Source organism: Pseudomyrmex gracilis, unplaced genomic scaffold (assembly GCF_002006095.1).
Source record: "Pseudomyrmex gracilis isolate BER0280 unplaced genomic scaffold, ASM200609v1 scaffold_26, whole genome shotgun sequence".
Lineage (NCBI taxonomy): Eukaryota > Metazoa > Arthropoda > Insecta > Hymenoptera > Formicidae > Pseudomyrmex > Pseudomyrmex gracilis.
Window position 1 is genome coordinate 493,638 of NW_018020610.1, and position 18,817 is coordinate 512,454.

General features: G+C 38.8%; 1 protein-coding gene across 1 annotated transcript in view; it reads right to left on the bottom strand.

The window, feature by feature from the left end:
* Positions 1–18,817, bottom strand: part of LOC109852235 (potassium channel subfamily T member 2) — a 116,972-nt gene continuing 98,155 nt past the window's right edge. The window contains exons 9-24 of the mRNA XM_020423205.1: positions 18,098–18,262; positions 17,482–17,702; positions 16,581–16,778; positions 16,017–16,243; positions 15,230–15,772; positions 13,259–13,423; positions 12,414–12,567; positions 10,279–10,287; positions 9,116–9,221; positions 8,881–9,008; positions 8,419–8,670; positions 7,846–8,017; positions 5,731–5,916; positions 5,313–5,444; positions 4,426–4,542; positions 1–3,500 (exon numbers count right to left, since the gene is read on the bottom strand). Of these exons, the coding sequence (XP_020278794.1) occupies positions 2,583–3,500; positions 4,426–4,542; positions 5,313–5,444; positions 5,731–5,916; positions 7,846–8,017; positions 8,419–8,670; positions 8,881–9,008; positions 9,116–9,221; positions 10,279–10,287; positions 12,414–12,567; positions 13,259–13,423; positions 15,230–15,772; positions 16,017–16,243; positions 16,581–16,778; positions 17,482–17,702; positions 18,098–18,262 (3,693 nt within the window). The 3' untranslated portion in view covers positions 1–2,582. The remainder of the gene's footprint in view (positions 3,501–4,425; positions 4,543–5,312; positions 5,445–5,730; positions 5,917–7,845; positions 8,018–8,418; positions 8,671–8,880; positions 9,009–9,115; positions 9,222–10,278; positions 10,288–12,413; positions 12,568–13,258; positions 13,424–15,229; positions 15,773–16,016; positions 16,244–16,580; positions 16,779–17,481; positions 17,703–18,097; positions 18,263–18,817) is intronic.

Genomic DNA, 18,817 nt, shown 5'->3' on the forward strand with positions numbered 1-18,817 from the left:
ATAGTTTAAACATCAATATATTAGATAATAATTTAATCAAAAATTAATATAAATACTAAATAAGCAAAGTTTTTGTTACAGAAGATTATTAAATGTTCTCTTTCAATGTTAAAATTAGAACTCAAATAGAAGTTTCTTTGTTACTTATTAAAAAGTTGTTTCATGGACTACTTCTGGTCGCGTAACTAATCGAGCATCTAACTTATTATTAGGCTCAACGAGAAAGCAATATATCGAAGCAGGTACGATAATACGACTCGATTGGTCGAAGAAACGTGTAAATTGGTCAACGAATGATTGCATTTGGCTGCGAGTGCCGTGATCGCGGCACGTCGCATCGAAAAATTAGATTCTAAGTATATTACGGCCAGTTGCACCAATCTGGCGATTATTATCAACCGTGATGCGTTTGTTCATTTGAAGAAACTAAGTGGTATATTAATCTTTCAAGCTGTCGTCGACTTCAAGCGTCCATTCAAATTTCATATAGTGTTGACAAAACTGCTGTGTTAAAACTACTTGGAGAGAAAATATTATTCGCTGTAAGATATATCTATAATCCAGTCGGTGCAACTTGTCTTCATCAATCGTGAATAAACGACTCTCGTGTTCGACTAACTAATTTAATTGATTAAAGCGCGAAAAATCACGCTTGCTCATCGCTAAGAATAACTGATCTTCCTCGATACGATACCCAGGAAACACGAATCGAGGCTTGAAACTGACACACGAGAGTAAATGAAGAAAAAGTCAATAGTAACGATAGTAATAGTAGTAGTAAAGAGATAAGTTTTCGTGCAGTTAATTTGCGATCGACTCTCGTCTATACCTCTCGTGATTTTCACGATAACCTTTTTTTATTCTTTCTGTCTACGTCGGTTTCAAATATCGGCCGTAAATCCTTGACGTCACATCGGAGAATCGTGCATGCGTGATCGTCAATCGTTCTGCGACTCGACATCAAAATCCACCACGTGGACGATGATTCGTCGTCATTCGCGCGACTAAAAGTCAATGACAAATACTTTTCCAAGCACTTAAATATCTCTCTCTCTTTCTCGCACGCTTAAAATACTCTTCCTCTCTATTTACGGTAGGATATTAATTTAACGTTGACTTCCGCGCGAGCGGCACTCTCGCAATGATATGATTAAAATGGTCATACATCGTATCTATAATACGTATCTATATAATAGACTCTCTTTCTCTCGCCGCGTAAATCTTTCTAATATAAAAGTACACTCGCGCTCGACCGCTGAGCGCGACGTAGGAATTGGGAAGGAAATGTTGTGTTTTTGCGAAACATTGTGCAAACCCTGTGTGCTGATGCGCGTCATCTCGTGTCACGAGAACGTGTGGAAGCGAAACGACAAAGCGGCCATTTCGAGTCATTTGTTTGCAATTTTTAATAAGCGACAAAACATTTCTAAAGAAAAAACTTTGATCTGACAACAAAAAGGTAATTTTTTTATCGTATACACGATATTTCACGACCTACAGGTAGATAATAAATATTTTGGAGTTTTTCAATTTTTTAACGAACTGGAAAAAAATATTTAACACAATTTTAATTTCTGTTATCATGAAACAAACGATTCAAAACGTACGCTCAACGTCGGTCAACACGCGACACGCCATTCCGAGTATCTTTCGCACACGCAACAAGTTGAATCGCGCGGTATTTTTGGTTTTTTTTTTTTAATCTATTTCCCATAAATATGAAATCATATGCACGAACGTCGGGACGCTAGAGGCGACCTAGAGAGCAAAACGTTTTAAGAACGCGGTGTATACTTAGGAATTACGAGACAACGTAATTAAATATCGTCCGAACAAATGCATATTGATTTCTCTGACACGACTCCTGTCGACGATCGCGGGTAGCACAGAACTATATCTGCGACGAGATTTTCCGTGAACATAAACTTCCGCGAGAAATCGACAAATCTGATCATTATCACAGTTTACTATTTGATATACCTGCGCTTATAGATTCACGAATTGTCATAAATCGCGCCGCTTCAAAGGGTAACTACCGAAAGGGTAAACTGGAGTGAGAATACGAGAGTATCAACTTGGCACTAAAAAACTGTAATTTTTAAGATTATTTTAATTGTTAAATACCAAATTATGTATTTTCGTGAACATCAGAAATTAATCGCGACAATTTGGGTGACTTATAAACTACATTAAGAAAATGCTTCGGATAATCAACGCTTACTGCTGTCAATTCAATAAAAATTGATTAATTCAATTGGATACACTGCCAAAGTATATTCTCGTCCCAAACTTGGAAACGCGAACTCGAAAATGACCTTCAACGAAAGGTCAATGACCTTTAACAAAAATGCGATATTCGAAACAGTCGTTGGTTCGACGTGAAACACCTTGCTCTCCGGCCGTCTCGTTCATCAGGCTTTTGGTCAGTCCCACGAGATACGCAGCTCGTACACGCTCTACCGATTCTCTAGATCGCTAGAGACGCCGCTCTCGGCGCCCAGCTCCTGAACGCCATGTGGGAACGCTTACAGCCACTTGTTTCGCGCCACGCCGGAGAGCCTGCGTCCCCACATAAGGTTATATCATACTATTGTTCCTTGAATGTGCTGTAGATCTTGCGCGCCGCCCTGCAACTGCGGGGACTGGCAGGGCGAGCCCATCGGACACTGAATCGAGGGTGGGTCGTAAAGACCGCCCAGAGAACCACCGAGACCGGCGCCGAGACCGGCACTCAGATTGGGTCCCAAAGCGGCGTTGAGCTCCGGCATCGAAGGTAAGCCCACATCGAGGATACCGGTGTTACTGGCGCCACCTCCGCCCTGCGAGCCCTCTTCGGGAGGTGTCACTTCCAGGCCAATCGAACCGTTCAGAGCGATCTTGATTGGATTGTGATTTGAAGGATGCGAGAGCGCACCCAAACCGATGTCCTCGAGACTGCTCTTTCGCCTGGTCGTTGCCGACAAGCCCTGCCTCAGAGAATTGCTACGTCGCAGGAGAATGTCGTCGACCACTCTAAGCGAATTGGAGCGACCGCGCAGTGTGCCGGCCACAGTAGGACTGTCCGGTAGAGACAAGGAGTTCGATTTGGTTGTACCCAACGGTGGCGCTCTGGCCAAACCTATGGTGGAGCCACGACGGCTTCCCGGACCGCCGGTTTGCAGACCCGCGGCCGCGACCGCCGCGCTCATTTGGGACACCAGCTGCGCCGAGCAAAAGCTGATGTTGCTCTTGCGCCGGGAATTGTGTCGCTCGAAGGTCTTCTGCGCGGAGAACGGACTGGGTCGCACCAGGTAAACGATGTCGCCCTCCTCGAGCTTAAGATCGCAGCTCGGATTGATGATCACGTACGACAGGCTGTTGCGCTTCTCCGACACGTCGTCGTAATCGGCGACCGGCAGATTCAACGACTCCATCCGCGAGCGCACCAGGTTCGCGATCTCCGCTCGTTCGATCTGCTGCGCGTGGTTGTCGCGCGCCTCGTCGCCGAGACTCACCGAGTACTGGCGAAAGAAACAATAGAATGTTAGAGCGGATCTGCGCCGATCGAGAGAGGTAATATGTTGCAATGATCAGCATATCACCGAGGTGGCCTGAATTTAATTGCGTAAATGCGACAATGAAAATTGTGCGTCGAAATTGTGCTACTGTAAAATGTGCGATGAAAAGTAAAAATACTGCACTCCGAGAAGATAACTTTGCGACGTTGTTCAGGATCCAACGCTTCCTGGTTGTGATAGAGAATAGCTTGATTAATATAAATATAAAATTGCAAGCTTTTCGAAATAAAAGACATTGTCAATAATCTACACATGTAAGTTAATATAAAAAGAAATAACAAAGCCAATTGGACAAATATATATACATGTTTCTCTTCGCTTGGGGGGGTGCCACGTGCAACAAGTGGCTCGATAAATATATATATATATATATATATATATATGTATGTACATATGCAGCTTTCGGGATTATTACAAAGCCGTTAGCATCTTCCATCTTTACAACAGCCACCTTCACGATATATCTGAACACCACAATCGATCAATCTTAAAATCTAAGCAATAGATAAAAAAACGGCTTCGGCACATGTCTGCGAAGGCCAATATCGAAAATCCTTGGCACGAGCACAATCGAGTGGAAGGATGCAATGACACGGCGTTCTTGGTTATTTTTTTGTTTTTTTTTTTGTTTTGTTTTTTACATGCGCTGCTGGTGCTGGCGGTAGACGAGTCTGGACGTCCATCAGACAGAGCGTGAGTGACAGAAAGAAAGAGGGAGAAAGAGAGAGAAAGAGAGAAAAAGAGAGAGAGAAAGAAACAAAGAGCGACAGTGAGAGAGGCGAAGGAGCAGAAAAATGAGAGGCGGAAGATTTGCACAAAAAATTGCCGAAAGAGAGAAGAACAGCCACCACGTCGACGTTTTACTCACAGCAGATGCACCCTTGTCACGGGTGGCGCAATTCGCAAGGCACGATGCTGCCGCCGAATGACGCACCTTGTACGTCACACCGACGCCGGCGTCGCTTTCCGCGTCTGAGTCGCCCTGCTAAAACGACAAGCAATTTCTACCCTTACTTATGATTTGCGCATCGCCAATAACCGCGATTTCGTTTTTGTTTTTTGTTCCGTACGCGTCGCTCGACCGTAACGCGATTAGATCGACCGGACAGCCGTTGGACTCCTCCCATCGACGTGTATAAGTACGCACGTGAGCGCTTCTCGCTGGAGACACGAACGCTCCCCGGAAACTCACGTAAACAAGTGTATGAAACCCTTTATATTCTTTCGTCGGAGCAATTTTTTTTCAATTTTTGGTTTTTATTTTGCAACGATCTTTGTCGCAGACAAATTTTTTATCAGAGATTCACAACATTTTTAAGATAGTAGAATTTTTTGTTACACTTTGTACATTTTTAGCTTGTTCGTCAAACTATTATATAGTCACTGAAAGCAGCGTTGTGAGCACACTAAAGTCTAGCACAATGCAAAGTTCAGAGACGCAAAAGACCGATGAAGTTGGGAAATGAAGATAACGTGCTATGAAAGTCAGTTTGTCAGAGGATGCAACAACGGCCCCGATTTTATCTACGCGCGCGGGAATCACAGACCGAGAGAATTACAAAAAATGTGTATATGCCGCGAGAAAAGATGGAACAGGAAATGAGGTCGAAAAAGAAGAGAGCACACAATCATGCGCTACTCACAGCCTCCCATTCAAAGAAAATTTTCCTGTCTTCAAAGAGACAAATATGAAACAAACTACTTCGGCTATGGATTTCTCGTTTTGAAAACGTGGAAATCAAAAATTGCACTCACATGCGAGGAGTCGGACATGGTCGTGTCCTGCGTCCTGTATATGCCGATCGGGATCTCGCAAGTGGTCGAGCAGAGTTTCTGATACAATCTGCCGTACGTTCTTATCCACATGTCGTCCTTCGTTATGCGCATCTGCAATGGTCATCATCGAAAATTCTTTCGATAACATCTGCTACGTAAATAAAACTTACAACGAAAAACAGATGTTTGCAAATCTGTTATAAATTCTTGTTTTCTGTTTTTTTAATAAAAAGATTAGATGAGAAGATGTTTTTTAGTTTTATATTTAGCAAGTTTAGAAATTGATAAAATGTCGAAAATTAATAAACTTCGGAATGAAAATTCATTGTAGCAAAACTAGAAAAAATATTTCGGAACATTTTAAAATATAACAAAATGTATTTTTGCGATTGCTTACCGATGTGAGAAATCCAGATCCTGGCGCTTGATCGACTCCCAGTAAGAGCCTCACAAATGTTATCACGTAGTCTTTGACGAACGCTTGATAAAGTAGAGTGTCCAACATCGATGCGCTGAAGACACTGCCTGCCGCGAACGGCAATCGAAACATGTACGATATGTGGGAACCTCTTTCCTTTTCTCTCTGCAAGTATTAAATCGTCAGTTAGTAAATATGTATGTAAATTATATAGTAAACTTTTTGTGCTTTTGTATACATTTGTATACAATTGTGGTTTTAAATAAAACCTGTTGCACAAACATTTAGAATTTTTATTTATATACATCTGGCGTAAAAATTATATCAACCTTCAAATTCCTCGATAAATATTTATGCAGCAAACACATCATGCAGTTGCTAAAATCGTTATTAAAATATATCAATATTATAAAATGTTTATTTAATCAATACTGATCGTCCGCAATCGTTTTAAATTGTTTAATTTTTATTTTATTTTATATTTACAATATATTCGACTATTTTAAATATTTGTGCAACTTTTCAAACATTCATGTCACATCATGCAACATAAAAAAAAGAGTGATGTGAATCTTCTATTCTTTTGTCAGAAAAAAATATATAGAAAATGGAAGATTGGAGATTTTTTGAAGCTCTGTTATCGCGTAAGTGCACGGCATGACAGTAGAAAAAAAATGAAAGACTCTTCCGACTCTTTGTAAAAAAAAAGATAATTTTTAATTTTCATAAAACTGATGGTTAATGGATATTGAGATATCGATTTATAAGATGCGATAGTTAGAAAGAATGTCATGCTTTTGATAAGATAAAGAGATAAAATAATACATACGCTTGCAGATAAAAGTATATATATGTATATATGATAAAATGAAAGTATTTATAGTATTTTAAAAAAGAAATTTACTCCAAAATCTACTAAGCAGTGTAGTATCGAGGCATGAGTCACCGTGCTATAACGTTTGCTATATAATTTACATTTGATAATATAGTAAAGAAAACAGTCGTATATCGACTTTCTGAATGTCACGGTAAAACAAGCATGTACAAAATATGTTAGAAAGTCAACACAGTCTTGTTAAAAGTTAACACAGTCTATTCATTCGTGTCTCTAAGCAGCGACTACTCACTAGTTGTGACTCTATAAAGTTATCAGTATTTTCCACGTTCTCGTCGCTCTCGCGAGATATTCATGAATCACTCTCTCTCTATGTAAAATTCGCGTTTTTCTCAATATTTATTTAAATTTATATCTGATATTTTCTCATGTTGATACTTTTTTTTTTTGAATACTTTTTGAGATAATCGACGTTAAATCTCAATAACACACAAACTGATGAATAAATCACATCTTTCAACCAGCGAATATATTCGATAATGTATCAATATTCATAAAGCTTTCATTAAAAAGAAACACTAATTACGCACTTTCTCAAAGTTGTCGTTACTTCCGTTACTTTATCGCGGATCAAAGGACAAAAGCAAACTCGCGAAAGTGTTGGTAAAGTTGACAAACGACGCAACGAGGGATGCATACGGAAAGGAGCACTTAGGAAAGTGGAGGAAAGTAGGTTTCCGCGCGCGGAGCGACTTTGGCCTCGTAATTTCTTTCCGCTTATTTCTAACAGCGCGGCTTTATGAGGTCGGAGATCGCAAATCTCGGGAGGAGATGCTTTTTAAGTTTTATGCAGCCTCGCATGCGCTGCATTCGCCAAAATGAGATTTGTGTAAAAGCCGGTTGAAAAATATTTTGCATCGCATTAGCACGCGCGACGTAAGATGAAATAAACAATTTTACACAAAGAATGTCACACATGGACAATCAAAAAACAATTTTTTTTCTCTTTCTTTTTCTCTTTCACGAACACTCTTTGCTATAATATTTTATAAATCGCTCATTTTTGATTGTGTGTAAACAATTACCGCGACAATTTTGAACTAGGTCAAGCAGATCGCGCGTATGTAAAATCGGGACATAATATATTAAAATACGAGACCGACGACAACGTTGGAGATACGTGGCAGTCAGTCGATCAATCAATTCAACAATCAATCAATCATCATTTAAAGACCGGGGAGTGAGTGATGTCGTGTTACCGGGGAGCCCATCGAAGGCTCATCTGAGTAGTCGTCATCGGTAGTAGCACTGAAGAGTACCTTTTCCATTTTGCTGAGATGCAAGGCGTACTTGTCGTGCGCCCGGAACTGCATGAAACGCATATTGCTCGATTGGGACAGCTCCGTGATACTCTTTATGCTCGGAAAGAATCTACAGAACAGATGAAAAATCATTTTTCGTTGAAGAAAAGAAACGTTTATGTAATTTTATGAGAATTGTAGTTTTTTATATATTTCTATTTCATTTCAACTTTGACTTACTTTTTGTTTCCATTATAATTTTTATATAAAGGAAAGGATTTAAATTTTATTGAAGTTTTGTTGGAGTTTGAAGTTGCAAGTATATAAATTTAATTTAAAAAGTATTTACACACAGTTGTGTAAATATTTTTACAAAAGACATTTCGAGATTCAAACATTTTAGAATATATAAATAAATAAGTATTAAAAAAGTGCACGGCTTTCTGAGAATATTCTTGCGTTTTGTGCTGCAAACTACATTGAAGTCTCTCTCGCTAAAAAATAATTTCTGCTACATATACAAACGCTCACTTGAACATGGTCTGAACCGCAACGATTGTGTTGCAATCAGCCAGAGTATCTTCCTCGGCGGAATTGTTGAGCTCTTTGTTTACGACCACAACGTTCTCCGCTAAGGTGATACCGGCCCGGAGAAGGTCATCCAGGCAGTCGATGGAGCCGAGCATCCAGTAAACCAACGGAAAGTAGGACACCGCGTCGAGAAACGCGATTTCCGGCTTTCTTTCCAGCAGAAGGATGATCGGATTTAACGAAGTTTTCGACCTGATAAATGTTTCTGCTCGTTAATCACTCGCAAAAACCACCTGTCTGTGCCAGTAAATTTAATTCCGAACTGGCGACGCAAAATATATTTTTTGCAACTCGATTAGAAAAAATGCTCAAATAGAAAAAAATTGCATGATTTCTTAATTGGAAACATTGCGTAGCCAAATTACGAATTAAAAGCGCAGCTTTTAACAACGCGACGTGTACCTAAAATGCGCCCTTAACGGTATTATGAAGTTGTAAATCCCATTGCTGGCGTAATCCGCCGCCAATATGATAGTTTTGTTCTGCCAGTTGTACTCTTTGGCGTTCCTGTAGCTGCAATGCTGGCAAACCTGATAGATCGACGAAAAAAAAAAGAAGAAATTTCTCCTTTACTTTTTATTCACAATTTTTATTTGCAATTCTCAGAGATTTTTATTTGCCGTGAAATCAGACGTACCTGAGCCAGTTGAAGGCAACAGAGCGGCTTCTTCTCCTTAAGGAGGTAACACAAAGTCGGCGAAACACCAATAAAAGGCGAAACCGGCGGGAATCCCTTGACAATCCTGTAACATTGTTGAAACTCGATTATCTCGCTTGGAGTGATACGCCTCTGTATGTATGTGTGTATTTGGTTGAATTTAAGCGCCGTGGTTTTTATTAAATATCTAGCCAGATGATAACGCAGCTACTTAAAAAGACGCGACGTCAGCCGATGGAACCGCCGACACACAGAGTTTTTGAAAGTAAATCAAAAATGGAATCGATCTTATCGCACTTTGTACGGTAGTCGGTGACGCTGTCGGTGCGCGGCCACGATTTTTACGCGAGGACACATATCCTGAGGATACGCCGGCTTCTTCACAGACAGTCCTCGCTCTCTCAAATGTCGTTTCCTGATTCTCAAGATTTCCTGAAAGCCAGGAATGGGTCTCATGGAGCAGATGAAAGGAGGCAAGTCGTTTTACACCACTCTTGGCTCCCGTGAGTATCATCGCGCGTCACGCGATCTAAACGACCAACGGGGGATAGTGGCCCCGATATTGGATAAGCGTCCGGAAGCATTTATCACGCTCATAGCTGTATTTGTTTGTAATTTATAATATCTACGATTATAATCGCTCTAAAATTGCTCGATGTTGTTTTTATGACTATGTTGATAATTATTTGAGATACGAATTTTATGACAGAGAGTTTATTTTTATTTTTAGATGTTTATCGTGTGTTTTCTCTCTCTCTCTCTCTCTCTCTCTCTCTCTCTTTTTCTCCGTGAACAATTTTTATGCTGCGTCAAAAATGTATTATTTCGTAATTATTTCTTATTTTGTAGTTTTAACGCATGTTTGTGGCACATATTCAAGTTTCAGATGAGAAACTAAATTTTTGGAAAGTTTTAAAAATAGTTTGCGTTAAAAAACCAAATCGCGTGTTTTACACCGCTACTTTCGACGTGTACTTACGACGCTTCGCAAACGGATCTCTAAATTCAGCTAAAATGTATTATAAATAAATTGTATATTGGAATAAAACAAGATAAAAATTAAAAAAAAAACAGGACAAACTGTGTTCTAATAAATAAGCAAATAAATCGAGATGTGTAGAAGCGTAAAACGAGAGACTCACCCTTTGAAGCTGCTGGTCGTGCGGCAAGACGGCAGTGCACAAGGACGATGCAAGAAGGAAGACATCGAAAACATCCATGAGAACATATTAGGGTGTCAGGCAGGACAGCATCGAGCAGCGATTTTCAACGGCACCGTCCGGTGCCGTTTTAGTGAAACAGGCATCGAGAGACATTGAGACAGGACACATCGAGCATTGACTTGCACGATTATATAATAATTAAGTAATTAAAAATAAATCAAAACATCGATGTGCGTCATCAAGACATTCGTGTCGCGCATCGAACGTTTGAAAAAACGATTTGACAATTTTCGCGTATTCGGTGTCGCGCACGAGAACTAGGTGGAAAAACACAATAAAAAAAAAAAATTAAACAAACTCGGAATCTTCGATGTATTCTTAGGATTCTATTTTGATGTATATATGTTCGTCTTGCAAAATTATGTTCTAAAAATTCCATTTGCTATGTATAGAGATATCAGAGACAGTACCTTTGCGTGTTGCTAGCACAATACAGATTGTTGCACAGCACTAACGCTACATCTAATATAGAGGAAAGAAAAATATGTCGAGATGTTCTATGAGAGTTGAAGAAAATTGACAGATTGATAATATCAATAACAAAAAATTCTCTTGGAATTAAGATTATTAGACCGCAGCAGAAGTTGTTGCGCCACGTTAATGACGCATAAAAAAATTGACGCACGGATCGACATTAGTTGTTCTGACTATTGAGGCAATGACGGCGTCAGGGGACAATCCAAGAGATAAGAGTGCGTCAGAGGGAATCGAGGCGTGCACGGGGTGCATGTTCGCGCGCAACACAAGGGACCATAAATGCCTCCCTCTTCCGATGATAAAGGATGAACGATACGATCGCGATGGCTCCTGTCGCGCTCGCGTTTTAACGCTAACGACGTTATTAAATTAAAAGTGCGCCGAGCCATGCGACTGTACTGTTCTCCTCGGTGAAATATGGATAATCTCCCGACTCTCTGGAGACCTTTTTGCAGAATTTCGCGTTAATGTGAGACGGGAAATTTGGACAGAAAATAGCAAAACTAGACAAAATAAAAATGACAGTTATTTTAATGAGACTTACTATGTACATGTACTCTGTTGTCGAAATTTGAGAAAATATAGAAAATACTTTGACAAAGTTCGGTATATTTTATATGGCAATCCCCGCAAGATCGAGCTTGAGGCTGATAAATGGAATTTCGCGAGTTAATAATTGATGCATTCTCGCTTGGAAGTGCTATACGACTGATAAAATTAGTTGTAGAGCTTACCAGAAAGAACTAAAATAATTGAATAAAAACTTGCATGAAAAATTAATCATTTTTTTCAAAGGTCGCTTTAAATTTTTCCTTCTGATCTGCTAAAGCCGATCTATTTGATCTCTATATCGCGCTTTTATATATATATATATATATACATATGTATATGTATATATAAAAATTCTCTCTTGATTTACTTCTTTCTGAATTTCATATAAAAGTTAAAAAGTAACTGTATACGTAATCTAACGTGCGTGTAAATAAAAAAGAAAACAATCGCGAATACATCTCTCTGAACTTTATAAAATATTTTTATTTTAACCTTTTATATAATAAACTGAACTACTATTTTTTTTAAGCTTTTGAATTAAACTTTAAAATATTTCTCTTGTCAGTGAAAGAGATTATCTCTATCTCTTTTCAAAAGTTTTTCAATTATTGTGCAAATACGAAAAAACCGATAAAAATACATACAATATGCAGAGGAATAAAATATAATATAATGCACATTTATAACAAAGTCGATGCACAAGACCGCGTCATGCAGGTGCACGAGACAAAGTGCGTGATCATCCTTATGTAAAAAGGATCACATGATCGTGCTAGAAATTGATGTGTGTTCACAATAAATATTGAAAAAGATTGGAAGAAAGATAAAAACGAACACAAGAGAAAAATCCCGCTAAAATAATTTCCTCTACTCATTTGACTTCTCTAAATCTTAACGAACTGTTCTCCGTGCTGCATTAATTGTCAAGGATCACGTTGTGAAGATCCTTCTACGATCCTTGAACGTAATGCATAATATCACGATGGCTTGACGAGAAAAAAAAAAGAAAGAAAAAACATACTTACGCGATCTTCTCGCTTGGCGATCTCCAGGGAACATCGTCGTCCATTTCGTCCTCCGACTCGTCACCTTCGTGATCTAAGGATTCCTGGCCAGGAAGGTGCAGAGTCGAGCTCGTCAGCATGTCGGGCACTGGTAAAATGCTCGGTCTTCTACTTCCTGAAAAAAAATTGCAAAGTAAAAGAATCGACATAAAACCGTGTGTCTTTAACTGTCAATTATTTTGCGAATATAATTTTAAATTTACGGAAAAACGAAACTTGTATAAAACAAGAACTTGTATAAAAATTTTAATATCATCTGCAAACTCTTATATCTTTTTATATGTAAGAAATATATAATTTAAATCTCAAAATAAAATCTGTCATAAAAAAATCTTCCATTTGAATCATTCACTGTAAGCCATAAAAAAAAAACTATGATTGATTTATACCAGTAACTAGACGTTCTAAATTTGTCAGTTTTATGCAGACATTATCGCATAATAAAAATGAAACACGGTCGTCTATTTGTGGAAACGACTTTTAAGAAAGTCGTACTCGAAACTAGTTATCAGAAATAACTTTAAATTACTTTACGTTGCACACATCGAAAACACTTTATCAAGTAAATAAAAAGACAGAAATATCCGATGAAATTATCCTACAGAGATAAATAATTCAAATGTTTTTAAATATCACTTGGCCTTCAACTTCAAGTTTATAGTTTGCTCGCTTGAGTTTTCATCGTTTAATAAATGCTTTCTTTACGTTTATATTTCAGCAAACACAAAAGATACGTAAAATTAATACTTATTAATTAATAATTCCGATACTAAGTGAATTAAATGAGATAAAACATTACGACCAACCTCTCCTTTGAGTAAGGATTTCCGGGCTAAGCAGATTGGGATTCGGATCAAGAGATCGCGGCACGTCGAGAAGATGATTTCCCGTAATCGGTGTTTGTGGCGTTGATTCACCTTCTTTCAAGCACTGTCTCGAGTCTCCGAATCCCCCGGGATCGAGATAAGTAGCTGAAACATATATAAAGCCCGACCGCGCGATGAGTGACTCTCTCTCTAATATCGAGATTATATCCTCACAATATTCAATGGCTCTACAAAATCGCGGCTCGTCGTAAAAGAGAATGGTCTCCGATAAACGTGAATGAAGAAGATGGCGACACGTGAGAGAAGATTCACCACATATTATTCGCATCAAAGAACGACGAGGAAAAAGCAAGGAGGTTATTTGATCTAACGCTTTTATACTCTATTTTACATGTTTTATATACGTACATTATTTAAAAAAATATATACAATATTAAAATTAAAAAAAAAAAACTTCGATAAATCAACTAAATTCACACGAAACTGCAAATTTATTTTTACTACTTATATTATTTCTATTTCTATTCAAACAAGTTTTATTCTCGGAAAATACGTCAATTAAACCAATGACCTTTCAGCTTATCGCTCAAATTCGTATCAATTCTCTGAAGCAATCGAGATTTATTACGGTGGTTTAAGTTCAAATGTCAGACGATGTAGATCTCGCATCGCGAAGCGAGGAATATATATTTTGCGTAACGACATTCGCGCGCAGTTTCCTCATTCAGAAACCGCGCTTATCGAGAGTTGTTGATGGCGGCTGAACTGAATGGCGGATGAACACAGTAGCGCACATAACACACACACATACACAGATTACACGTAAAGCGACGTGCAACTATAAACTGCGACAAGAAAGACGCGGATACATGAAAAGGAAGGAACGGTTTATAACACATTTCGTATGCGGTTTATCTTCCGTTAACATTGTGCATGAAAATTTAATCGCGCATCTAATTCAGTGCGCGCATTATTATCTTCACTCTTCCGCATAATTTCACTTCATAATATGAAACAGGAGATAAATTTACGATAAAAACAATGGAGAAAGAATCTTGTCGCAAAATTAAATCACAAAATTTGCTCAAATACACTAACGACAATTTTGTTGTTATTAATTTTTAATTTCTCAAGTAGTGAGTGGATATTTGGTAAACAAAAATACTGAAATCGTCAAGAAAATAAATTTGGAAACAAAAGAAAAAAATAATTGAGTAACTAGAAATCATTATCGGTTCCTTCTTTTTCTTCAAAAACCCACTGGTTTTGCTATGTTGTATTAACTTTATCACACAACTTTGATTTCTAATTTATTCATAGCTAGAAAAGCATTTGTGTCTTGTGTATTATGTACGTGTTCGTGTGTGTGTATGTGTGTATGCGTTTGATGAAATTCGATCAAGCGTTACGGATGATTTTCTAAAGCCTAAGCGACACTTAACTACACTGACTATTAGTGCGACAAATACGTGTGCAACGAAAAATAGATATGACCAGAAAATTAAAAATATTTTCAAATTGATACCGGTGTGAGTTGGTGCTTCTTTTCAATCGTTAATCTTTGCGTGTCCAATAGTTTTACTCTATATTTCTTCACAAAGCCTCAATTTTCAAAAAATCCTCAAGAAATCAATTTCGAAGTGAACGTACTGATATCCAAAGAGCTAAAATTATTCAATCCAAAAAATCTTTGCGACAAAAACGTGACGTTCAATTATTATTAAAGAAAACACCAATCTCTCTCAAGAGTCTCGACAGATCGCGCGAAGTTACGTGCCGAAAAAAAGTTTTTACGTTTTCTGTTTCTGCACGATCCGGCGAAGACCGATAATATCGTGTCGAGAAATCGAAATATTAGAACGATAGAGAAGTTAAGATCACAAAATAGACGAAGAGAAAAAGAAGAAAAAGATAAAGAAGAAGCAGCAGCGAGGCGCATGCGACACTCACGGTGGACATCGGATGCGAGTAAGTTGTGGTGTTGGTTTGGTGTGGGCGTGCTAGGGGGGACCTGCAAAATAACCTGCGGCGGCATTAACGGGGCCCTGTGACCTTGGGGACCGTTCTGGGAGCGGTCTTGCGCACGGGGCCCCGTGCAGGTCTCCTGTCTGCGCAGTGTTTCGCTCAGCGCAACGTTACAACTGTTGGAAAATCGCTGGTGCGCGTCGGCACCGTTGCTGATTGCTGTACCGTTCCCGTCGCCACCGCCGCCGCCGCCGCAGCTGGTGGATATCGTCGTGGTGGTTGTGGTGGTCGTCGTTGCGGAAGTCGCCCCCGTAGAGTTAATCGTCGTTGTCGTCGTTGTGTTGTTGGTCGTCGCGTTGCTCGTCGAGCCGTTGCTCGCGGTCGTCGCGTCCGTCTTGGTTTCGACGATCACCTGCGTACCTTCGCCAATCCCGCTTTGATTGTTCGCGACCACGAAGGCGGAATTTTCCTCCTTCGTGATGCTCATGTAGTAGCACGTGTCGGTTTTCTTCATTATATGCCGGGGTCCTGCCGTGTAAACAAAAGGTCCGTGATTCGGTAACGTTTTGACATTTCGCGTAAAGTGAAGCAAAAATACCGAGTCGTAAATTGTGTGGTTTAGCTTTTATAGTTTCTTTTTATTTCTCAAGTAAACGCAAAAAGTGAACTCTTTAAAACTTTCAAAATTCCTGTTTTTATTTATTAAACCAACGAACAGCTGGAAGTGACTAAAAAGCTCTTGAAAACACCCAGCAGTGTTTTGCGAGATTACCGGGATTCAGGAGGATGGTGTCCTCGTAAAACTCCGGAAGTTCCGCTGGTCTGACTGCGACGAGAGCAACTCCGTATTTCCGATGACTGTGGAACGACGCGTAAGTGAAGGATTTTCCCTCGTACTCTCCGAAAAAGCGAGAGTCGCCGAGAATTATGTGATAAATCTCGTTGCCGGAACATTTGCCGTACAGTCTGTGCCACTCTTCCTGCGACTGTTGACCCTCTCTGCGAAACAGAAAGGTTCTAATTCAGAATCTTCCTGTATTGCTTGACGTACTCGACGCAACAATTATGACGTTAAGGCAAGGTTTTTATTTCGTGAGAAAAATTTAATTCTCGTTACGATATACATTTTATACTTACGTAATATGTGCATTTTGTTGAATATATTATATAAAATATATTTTTAAAATATTTTAATATATTAAATATACGTGTAAAATACGCTTAAATAAATAATGATTGAAATAAAGAGAGAAAAAACAGGCCACGTAGAAAATCCGCACGTGTTCGTCGTTAAATCCATTAAGTAATTACGTTCGGTGATAGTTGCAGAACTTACTGTCCTCGAGACGTGTGCAACAACAGGGTGACCAACGTCGACGCGCCGGGACACGTGCAGTTGTTCGCTAAAAGGGCGTACTTAAATTCATCCTCGCACACCACGTGCTCCGCAAATTTCACGTGAAGCTTGTTTTCCGGACGGAAGATTTGAACGTATTGAGGAACGTTAGGCGCGAAGTCTTTGACCGCCCACGATCTACAAAATATAGATCCTCATCAAATTCTCTTTATAAAAACACACACCCACGTGCATTCGAATTTAATTTGGCAAGAGATTGTAAAGTGGAATAAAGTTTAATCTATTAAACAAAAACGAATAAGTTTCTCAAAGCTCGATGTAAAGTCGTAATCGCTAAGCCAAATATAAGTAAAAATTCGCAAAAAGAAAAAATACGCGGTTATATTTTATATTGACATATTTAAATTTTCCATATGCCTATTTTATTCTCTATTAAAAAAAAAAAAATTGCATCTAGAATATATACTTAAAGTTTCTCGTACTTCTTTTCGTCTGTAAATTCTTTGTGAGTTCCGATCTCGAAATTTAATTGAACTGTCGAAACGGAAACTGAATAAGCGAGTTTACTACTTCGAATATCGAAATTACGCCGAAGAGAAGCGCTCATTTACAAGAGATAGGTGCTGTACTTTACAGTTGCACACAACGAGAATTAGAGAAAGTTATGCGATTACGATCAAATCAGAACGTTTACTCTAAACTTCACGGAAAAACTGAAAGATGTTCGATGTTTTTTTAAACAGACCGTCGAGAAAAATATCAAGATTACAACGTTCTTGCAATAAAGAGAGTTCATTACGGCGCAAGAAAGATGAGAAGAAAATCGACCTTTACGCCGGATTATTAAGCTTCGTTAACGATTCTAATTGATCGTTCGTACCTGAGTATCGTGTGTTCGTCAGCAGCGGTTTTGTCGGCATAATTTCTCGCCGCCAATACAAAACAGGCTTCCGCTTCGTTCATTCTGGCTCTCGCGAGATCGCCATCCTTCAGACACGAACCTTGTATGTAGATGACTCTCTGCGCCCAGATCGGCACTTGCAGAATCATCCGCATCGTCGTGTCAAGCTCCATCGGCGACAACAACACCACGTAATAGTCCTGCGTGTATTCAGTTCGTTCTCGCGATTAACAAATTATTATAATTAATAAATAAATAAGAGAAAGAGAAAGAAAAAATAGTGTGTGTACAATTTTAATGTAACATTCACGTGTTAAAAATGTTTTCTCTATAAAAACCAAAACCTTAAATCTTTACAAAGAAATAAATTTTTTTTCGAATTATTTTGTAAAAAACAAACTTTTAATACAAAAAGTGCATTTCTAAGTTCCGGGTTGATCGAGAAAGAGAAAAGGAAACTGAAAAAAACAAGGGTTTGAGATTACAAACGTTCTCTTTAAGTGACAAACCGATAATTTTTACGAAATCAGAAGCTGCGTCTAGAGTAACAAAGCGAGTAAACTATTCGGGAAAGTGTAAACGTTCGTTGCCTAACCTGTAGCAAGGGATGGGCGTAAAATTCGTTTAGAAAATCCATGATGGTATCGGCTTGCAGCGTCGTGCTGCAAACCACCACGTGTTTTTCGCTCTGCGCTCGATGCGATGAATACGAGCCGCCCAGCTTCTGCCGCTCCATCCACGTGAAAGCTAACTGTTCAAACTGCAACCAATACGAGATAACCGATTGTGCAATCGGCTAATGTGTCTGCAAGCCGTAATGAGGTAGCGTTTCTATCCGTATGCTTGCGAGATTAAAGGACTTGCGAAAGCGCTCACTCGCCCTCAATGAGAAAGTAAAACGTTTCATCGAATATTATTAAATAAAATCTCACACAATTAAAATGTATTCATTAATTTTACGTTCGTTATACTTTTAATTGGAAAAAACCGCTTCGGAAATTATGTTTCTTATTTTCTCTTTTTTTTTTTTTTTTTTTCTTATCGCGCACAGTGTCTAAGATTTGTTGTATTTTTGGAATTATTACGAGTAAAATATAGGTTTTATTTTGAATATTTAAAATGTGAGAGGAAAAGATTATACGTGTTAATTTTTTGCAATTTCTTCTGCAAACGTTACTCTATGCCGTGTACAAATTTAATATATATATTGAGTCGTTTATGTCGTTTCAATGACTACTCAACTCTCCGTCACTCTAATCGCTCGAACTTGAATCTAAACGAGTAAAAAAAACACACACGAAGAAACGGGCACAAA